Source organism: Falco punctatus (assembly GCF_963210335.1).
Source record: "Falco punctatus genome assembly, chromosome: 2".
Lineage (NCBI taxonomy): Eukaryota > Metazoa > Chordata > Aves > Falconiformes > Falconidae > Falco > Falco punctatus.
The window spans coordinates 46,808,389-46,817,141 of NC_137581.1; the positions used below are offsets into that span (position 1 = coordinate 46,808,389).

At 57.1% G+C, this 8,753-nt stretch overlaps 1 protein-coding gene across 1 annotated transcript; it reads right to left on the reverse strand.

Annotated features, from left to right (window-relative positions):
• Positions 1-2,138: 2,138 nt before the first annotated feature.
• Positions 2,139-5,275, reverse strand: POU4F1 (POU class 4 homeobox 1). Its single transcript, XM_080374432.1, has 2 exons — positions 4,736-5,275; positions 2,139-3,773 (listed from the first exon to the last, which is right to left on the reverse strand). The coding sequence occupies exons 1-2, from the start codon at positions 4,856-4,858 to the stop codon at positions 2,724-2,726; spliced, it is 1,173 nt and encodes a 390-aa protein (XP_080230558.1). The 5' UTR covers positions 4,859-5,275; the 3' UTR covers positions 2,139-2,723.
• Positions 5,276-8,753: the final 3,478 nt, after the last annotated feature.

The following is an 8,753-nucleotide window of genomic DNA, read 5'->3' on the forward strand; positions in this document are numbered from 1 at the left end:
ATAATTAAGTGCAATTAGGCCAGTCAGAACAACATATAAACCTGAAACCACCCAAGCTTTTGTTCTTTATACATATTTTGTAGGTGCATAATCCTTTCCAGCAAACTGAAAAGAAATAGTTCAGAAGTCCTTCTTAAAATTTTACTTTGATTTATATTCTGCAGTTATAGAATAAACTTCAAGAAACACACGCAGCTAATATATAGTTAATTTTATTCAGAGCACCGATTTTCACATAAGAGCTATCTCAAAGTAATGATTTCTGGATTTAGCAGAAAAATACATCTCTCACTATTTTCTTTTTGGTAGAATTAGTCGTATCGTCTAACGGCCATACCTTGAATTTACCAGCCGTCTCTCGGAAATATTTTATTTTTTTAAATGCACCCAATAATAATAACTATTCTGTTTTCACGTTTGTTTTATTTGTAAGTATGCTGGGACGCATCTCCCTGTTGTATTTTGGCGTACAGAAATATTTCTGATAGAAATAAAAGTAATAAAGACACAACCAAGGAGAAAGCTCAGCAAACATACATGGACAGGTAGATTATTCAGTGAGACATTTCAGGATCCACACGTGGTTGCAGTTTAACCTTTTTGTGTGTGTGTGTGTGTGTGTGTGCATTAAAGAAAATATTTACAATCGTCTTTCTTCTCTTTTTTTTTTCTCCTCTTTCCCCCCACCCCTCTTTTAAATCTAAATACAAGAACGTGACAAGAACGTTTGTGTTTTCGGTGAAAACAGGCAGTTAAACTGTGAAATTACACCATCCACAAAAGATTCTACCAGAAGCTAGTCTATTTAGTGCTCAGTTTCAAAATGCATAGAATGTTTGCGCTGCAAACAATGATACACAAAATAATAAAAATATTAGTAATAATACTAGTAATAATAATAATAAAATAAATAGATAAATAAATAAATAAATAATATCGAGACTTTATCACGGATCTTTCTATGCCATTTTTTTCCTTTTCTTCCTTTTTTTTTTTTTTTTTTTTTTTTTAGGTCATGCATAATTTCAGTCTATTATTTGTTTTGATTTAAACGGAATGGTATTTTCTTTTCAGAAATTCCTTGTTACTTGGAAGCCTTAACAGTCGTTCGGTAAGAGCCAGAGCCAGCAATGGCTTCTGCTCGGAGCTGGCGCTTTTACCTAACGAGCGCTGAGAATTTTTTATTATTTTTTTTTCCAGTCCGCGAGACCTATAATGCACCTTGATGAGTATTTGTAGTACCAGCATCGTTATTACGGCATAACATCATCGCTTCCAATCCGGGAGACTGTGATAGTGCAAACTGAACCCCCCCACCACCACCACCTCCACGCACACACCCCCAAAAGCCACCCTCTACCTAACGTTTATTATTTACAATAAACGACTTTTAAGCCCAAGCGGGGGTTTTGCATGTTTGTTCTCAACATGCAGAGCCCTCAGAAACAAATTCCAAACCCTGCACTGGTGATTCCTTTTGCCCACCGGGTGCAATAACCCCTCGCCCTCGGAGCAAACCAAGGCAGGACCTTTTTCCCACCGCAGCCCGCTGCTAACCTAAATCCAGCAGATTTGGTAGGGAGGCCGCGGGGCATGCGGTGGGTAGCAGGGAGAGGGGGGAGGAGATAGTTAACTACAAGCCTTAATGAATCTGAACATAAGCTCTTGGAGAGCATCCCTGCTCAGGCAGGTTTGGCATCTGCCTCCAGACACATCTCTGCAGACAGAGGCAGGGACATGTCCTTCGACGTAGATGGAAACGTAAACCAGGCAGGCGAGGGAAGAGAAACAACGGGGCCGTGGAGTAACTTTTTGTTTTGTTTTGTTTTCCTTGAGCTAGCTAGGATGATTGAGGCAACAGCGGAGAGGGAAGGGACCGCTCCCGAGCCCCGCCGGGCTGCGGCCGCCTGCCCCGGCCCCGGCCCCGCTCGCCCCGCTCCCCCAGCATAGACAAGACCCATCGCCAAAGCCTCGCAAAAAACCACACTCGAGGGGGAAAAAAAATCCCAAACAAACAACAACAACAAAGAAACTCAACTAAACACTACGAAACCAACCAACAACAACAACAACAAAATCCCCAACAAACAAACCCCAAAACGAAGGCAACCAAAGAAAAAGACCCCCCCACACCAAACCACCGCCGTTTTCATTCATTACCAAGCCAGGGAAAAAGAAAGAAAAACCAGAAAGTAACGAAAAGAGACCCAAACCAAACGTGGCATCATCACCGACAGTTTCATCTTCCGGGTTTGTTGGTCGGTTTTGTTCTCCTTCGTAAAGTTGTGACTTAGGTTTCTCGGTTTGTGGTTGTTGCTGTCACGGTATTTATTGGTGTGTGTCTGTGTGTGTTTACGCTTTAAGTTGCTCTTTCTCCCGCTTTCTGGCGGGGGGCGGGGGGGAAGGGGGGGCAGAGGGGGGATGGGGCCGCAAGAAGTGACCCCCACGGGTTTCTAGAGCGTTTTTACCTCCTCTCTCCTCCTTCTTCTCGTTGGTGTCCCGGTGTCTTTCTGTTTTAATAATTGATAGCGCACACCCCCCCTCCCGCACGTCCCCCCCTCCCCTCTCATCGAGTAGTTCGCGTTTAATTTCTACATCGTCCCTTGGTCCCCAGGAGCTTCCCACGGCGTCTCGGACGACGGCGGCAGTGCGTGGGCGTCCCCCGCGGCTCCGGCCCGGCCTCCCCGTGCCCCCGGTGCCAGGGCCGCCCCTCCCGCCCGCCCCTAGTAGGTGGCGGAAAATTTCATCCGTTTCTGCTTCTGTCTCTGGTTGCAAAACCAAACCCGCACCACGTTCTTTTTGAGGTCCAATTTCTCGGCGATGGCGGCGATCTTCTCGGAGGAGGGCCGGGGCTGGACGGCGAAGTAAGCCTCCAGGGAGCGCTTCTCCGGGGCGGCGATGGAAGTCCGCTTGCGCTTCTTCTCGCCCCCGTTGAAGAGCTCGGGCTTGTTCATTTTTTCCCGCTGGGCGCCCTCGGCCTCCTCCAGCCAGGCCTGCAGGATGGGTTTGAGGGCGATCATGTTGTTGTGGGAGAGGGTGAGGGACTCGAAGCGGCAGATGGTGCTCTGGCTGAGGGAGCCCACCCCCGGGATCTTCAGGTTGGCCAGCGCCGAGCCCACGTCGGCCTGGGTCACCCCCAGCTTGATGCGGCGCTGCTTGAAGCGCTCGGCGAAGGCCTCCAGCTCCCGCGGGTCCGTGTCCGAGTCGCAGATGGAGGCCAAGCCAGCCGCCCCCACCACCGCCGCCGCCGAGGCCACCTGCCCCGCGGCCCCGTGGTGCGCGGCCACCAGCCCCGGGTGCGGCAGCCCCGACGGCATGTTCATGGCGGCCGGGTGCGAGAGGTGGCCCAGGCCGTGCATGTGCGAGTGCGGGTGGGCCGAGGTGGAGATGAGGCCGCCGCCGCCCCCGCCGCCGCCGCCGCCGCCCCCTCCGCCGCCGGCCCCGCCGCCGCCGCCTCCCGCCCCGTCGTGGCCGCCGCCGCCGCCTCCGCCGCCGCCGCCTCCGCCGGGCATGAGCGCCAGGGAGGGGGAGGTGATGTGGTCGAGGAGGTCGCCGGGCTCCAGCGCCTGGTGGTGGTGGTGGTGGTGGTGGTGGTGGTGCGCCAGGGGCACGGTGGAGGTGGAGGTGCAGGGCACGCTGTTCATGGTGTGGTAGGTGGCATCCGGCTTGAACGGGTGGCTCTTGCCCTGCGAGACGGCGATGTCGACGGCGGCCAGAGCCTCGGCCCGCGCCAGCAGCGTCTCATCGAGGCTGGCGAAGATATTGCTCTGCAGCTGCAAAGGGACACAAAACAGAGCGGGGTGCGGGGAGAGGAGGGCAGGGGAGCAGAGAGGGGGCAAAGCGCGGAGAGGGAAGGGGACAGCGGGGGCAGGTGTGGGGTTGCGGGAGCGCCGTGGGGAAGGAGGAGGGGGGGGGGCAAGTCGGGGGAGGGGGAGCCCGGGAGGAGAGAAAGAGGTGGGCAAAGTTGGGGGGACCGTGTGGGGGGGAGCCGGCAGCAGTATGCGCGTGTAAGGGGTACGGGGGGCGGGGAGAGCCAAGTGAATGGGGGAAGCGGGGTACAGCAGGAGACAGAACAGGGAAGTGACAGAAAATAGGGGATGGGGTAGAATAAACAGAGGGGAAAGCGAGGAAGGGGAGTGAAAGAGGAAAAGAAGAAGCGAAGAGTGGAAAGGGCAGGAAGCCGGGGGGTGGGGGGTGGGGGGGGAAGTGGGAGGAATCCAAAAAAGAGAGGACGAGGGCGTAAAGGGAACAAATAAATTAAAAAAAAAAAAAAAAAAAAGGAACGAAAGAAGAAGAGAAGGGAGGAGAAGAAATGGATCTGTAACTCTCAGCTGGGGAATTGTGTCAAACACAAGAGCACATAAAGCGCATTCCTTTTCAGAGGCCGAGTCATAAAAATTAATACAGAAAGTGGATGAAGTCGGAGACTCGTGTGAACACCGCTTTCAAAAAAGATCACAGGCGCTCAGATGATTGCAGAGGAAGACATGAAAAAAACATTAAGCGCCGCTTGTCAAAATGTGCCTCGCAGCGGTTTTTTTATTAATGCACATACACATACATGCAGTATACAGAAAGAAGAGAGAGAGAGAGAGAAAGTGTGTGTGAGAGAGAGAGAAAGAAAAGAAAGAAAAAAGAAAAGAAAGAAAGAAAGAAAGAAAGAGAGAAAGAAAAAAAGAAAAAGAGAAAGAAAGAAAAGAAAGGGAGAGGAGAGCTGCAGCTGCCTGTCCCTTACCGGAGGAGTTGGTAGACATGCTCTTCTTATTGCTTCCGAGCTGGAGTGTAGAGAGGGGTATTTGTGCTCAGGTAGGGTGGGATGCATGGCAAAATGCGGCTGTTTGCTGTTCATGGACATCATCTTGAAGGCTTGGCATGTAAATCCACAAACACTCCTAAAGTCAGGGGAAAAGTGCTCTCCGGGCGCTTCCCTCCCGCCGGGGGAAGCCGCGGACGGCGGCGGGTGGCGGTGGCGGAGCCAGTGGCGGCGGTGCCGCAGCAGACCCTGCCCCCGCCGCCGCCGCTGCCGCTGCCGCGGTGGCCGGGGCTGGGGTGGGTGGGTGAGCGGGCGGCGAGGCTCCCTCCGGCCCCCGCCGTCTCACTCCTCTGCCTGCCGCTGCCCGGCGCCGGGCGCGCTGCGCTGCGCTCTGCCCGCACCTGAGCCCCGCATCCCGTGGCTACCGCCGGGCGGGCTCTCGCGAGAGCGCGGCGGCTCCGGCTTTGACAGGCATCAGCTGTCTCCCCCCCTTCCTCCTCCTCCTCCTCCTCCTCCTCCTCCTCTTTTTCCTCCTCCTCCTCCTCCTCCTCCTCCTCCTTTTCCTCCCGCCGCCCCCGGTCCCTGCCTCCCCGCGCCTTGTTGCATCTCCCGCAGCCCTCGCCCGTCTCGCCGGGGCGGCGGCGGCGGGGCCGCTCTTATAGCGAGCGACGCCGAGCACCGGGCGGCTGCGGCACCTGTGGCTGCCACACGTGCGCGCTGCGCGGCCATCGGCACGGCCCGGGGCGCCCCGACGGGGCGGGGATGGGCGGCGGGGCGCGGAGGCGGCGGGCGCTCGCGGGGCGGGGCCGGCCGGGGTGCGGACGTGCGCCCCGTCCCTGCCCTGGGAGCGGCGGTGGGAGCCGGCCGCCCTCGGCACCGAAACACAACGGTGGGCTGCCCCTGCCGGGGGCGGGGGGCGCGGCGAGTCCGCGCCGAGGCCCCGCACCGCGGAAAGGGGCGTCCTCCGGCCGCACCCCGCTACTTTCGAGAATCACATACACCGGCTCCTTGGGAAGAACCGCGGTGGCAGACATTTGTTTGAAGCACTCAGAGGCCATTGGCTGCCACAGCGTTCCGTTCGCCCCTGCCCCGGGCAGTTCCCCTGGAAATACTGTTGTGTCAGGCACCGCGGGTGACAGCCCACGGGGAGCGCGGGCTTCTGCACGGGAGGCTGCGACGGAGCCGGCATTGCCCCCCGGCTGCCCAGCCGGCCCTCCCTCCTGCTCCGCGGCAAAGCCCAACTTTCACTGGCGTGGTCTGAAGCAGAAAACATCCACCAACAGCGTGTTCTGTCTCTCTGCCTTTCTGTTTTTATCTGTCTCTCTCTTGCTTGCGCTCTCTTTCTGTCCCTCCTCTCCTTGCCCCATCTTTTTTTTGCTACCCAGGTATCTCTTATGCAAGAAACGAGTCGATTTCACCTTATACGGCCTGAAACAAAAAAAAAAAAAAAAAGGAAAAGTAGTTTGAAAAATGTTTTTTTCCTTCATTCCCCCTTTCTTTCCCCGCACCCTCCACCCCCCGTCTTTTTGCCTGTCTCACTGTTTTCTCCTTTTTCTCTTTTCTGTGGTTTATTCTTTGAACACTTGTGTTTGAATCAAAAGGTTAAGGAGTGACTCTGGAGTTAATAACGCACGCTTGTTCTTATGAGTGGTTCGGGGTTACTGTCCCGCTTCAGAGCAGATATATATATATATGTATATATATTTTTTTAGCTGCTTGTGAAGTTGGAGGCAAAACTGTCGAAGGAGTGAATCTGCTACTGTGCCTGTGGGATTAGTGTGCACCTCTGGGGAACGGCCCCGGTGAATTCCGTCCCCTGGGGCAGGCTGGGGCCGTCCCTCGGTGACCGAGCAGATGCTGCCTTGTTTGTTTCAGAGGCTGCAGGCAGGCAGGCGGCGGGGAGAGGCAGCGGGGTGTTTGGATCAGGGATGTGACAGCCTCGGAGTGCATCGGAATTGCTCTGTTTCTCCTGAACGCCTCTTATTTATGCGCATAAACACAGCCGAAAGGGCAGGCAGGCGCGCACACACACACAGAGCACACACCACGACCCCAGGTAAAGTCCACATTTGTCTTCATAAGCCCTTCCCCAGCTCCCCATCCAGTCCGGGAGGAAGGAGGGAGCGGCTGCCAATTACTCGTGCGAAAGGGAGCCAGGTCTCCATCCATTACCGCGTCCCCTGGGGTGGCGGAATGCAACTTCATCTCTGAGGGGGGTGAAGTTGAAACTGAAAGACACGGGTCTGGGCTCTCCTTATTTATCGAAATCATTGCATCAGAACAGCTAAATCACATTTTATGTAGATTTCTTAAAAAAAAAAAAAAAAAAAGCCTTATGACTTATTCTAGCTATTTCTAAGCTACCGTGCCTTGTAAACAGAAAGGCTCCTGGAGAAAGGATGGAGAGGAGGAGGAAAGTGGGGAGACACCAGCGCTTCTGGCCAAGTGGCTGAGAGGCGCCGAGCTGCAGGAGGAAGGCCCGAGCCGCCTGCCTTCCCTTACCGGTGGCGGAGAGCCAGCCGGCGGCAGGCGCGGTGGGGCTCCCGGCTGATCCCGGCGGGGGAGGGAGGCGGAAAGCCGGGATCACTTCCTCACCCCGCGGAGGGAGGTGTGGGATGCTGCTCCGCCTGGGATGCGTGGGTGTTTGCGCGCGGCTCTGCGCGGCCCTCGCTCTCCAGGACGCTGTCAGGCCAAGTTCATCAGGTTTCTCTAAGGAAAATGCTGAGAGCAAGGGGAAATTGCGCAAGCGGCGACGCAGGCGGCCGGGGAGTGAATTTCTGGGCTAAGCGGTGACCTGCCTCTGCGCCCGCATGCTGCCTGGCTTGCTTTGCCTCTGCGGCCGGGGTCTCTAACCTCTGGGCGGGCAGAGGCTGGGGGGCGTCTACACGAGCGCAGGCGGCCCCAGCCCCGGTCCCGGCCCCAGCCCCGGCCCTGCCCGCAGCAGCAGCAGCGCGGGCAGCGAGGCGGCCCCGGCCCCGCCGAGCCAGCGGGTGCGGGAGCGGGAACGGGGACGGGCGGCTCGGGCAGGCGCTGATGGGCCAGACCTTCTCCCTGGCCAGAGGAACATCATACCCCTCCAGTATTTTTAAAACGACCCGTCCTGTTCAAGTGCTGCTTTTTTTTCCGGCCAGAAAGGCAGAAAATTCAGCCCCCCTCCCACCTCCGCCTCGAGCGCTGGCCGTAGGCTGATGCGGTGAGGACCTCTAGATGTTCTAAGGGTCTTCTGTCCCACCTCCCCGGTATCTTCTGGAGGCAGGGGTGGGGGGTCGGCACGTTGCCTCTGCAGCTTGCGACGTGCATCCTGCTGGATTCTCCTCGGTTTGGCATACCCGGGATGAAGCAGCGCCGCCCGGCTGGAGGGGCACCCCTGCCCAGTGCTCCTCAGACCCTCCTTAAAATCAACGCGGCAGCCCGAGGGCGGGGGGCGGCTGCGTGCCGGGGGGGCAACCGTCTCCGGACCCCGGGGAGGCGTCGGGCTGCGGCGGCCCCCGCCCGGTCCCCTCTGCCACCCCGGAGCAGAGCCTGCGGCAAGAGGCGCAGCCAACTTTTCTCCCTCTGTCTGACCTTTCCGAGGTGCGAAGAGGAGAGGGCGGGAGGAGGAGAGGATTTTTTTCAGGCACCCTTTAGTCTGCCGCCCGAGAGGAAAAACTTTCCTCCGCAGCCCTTGGGACACTTTTTTTTCTTTTAATTTATTTTCTTTTAATTTTAAAGCAACGCTTAAACTTCCAGCCCTTCCCAGTGCTGTCCCGACTGTAACGCCCGCTGCTGCGCTGCACGCTGTAGCCGGTCTCGGCGCCGCAGCCCCCTCTGCTCCCCTGCCCAGCCAAGCGCGGGGGCTGCTGCCCGGGGGGGTCCCCGGGGGCTGCTGCCCGGGGAGGGTCCCCAGGGGCTCGCTCGGGACCAATCCCCCTTGTCACCAGCCCCCGGCGGCCCCGGCACACACACATCCCCCCCCCCCGCCCCCGCCAGAGGCAGCCGGCTCCCCGGGAAGACGGCTTGA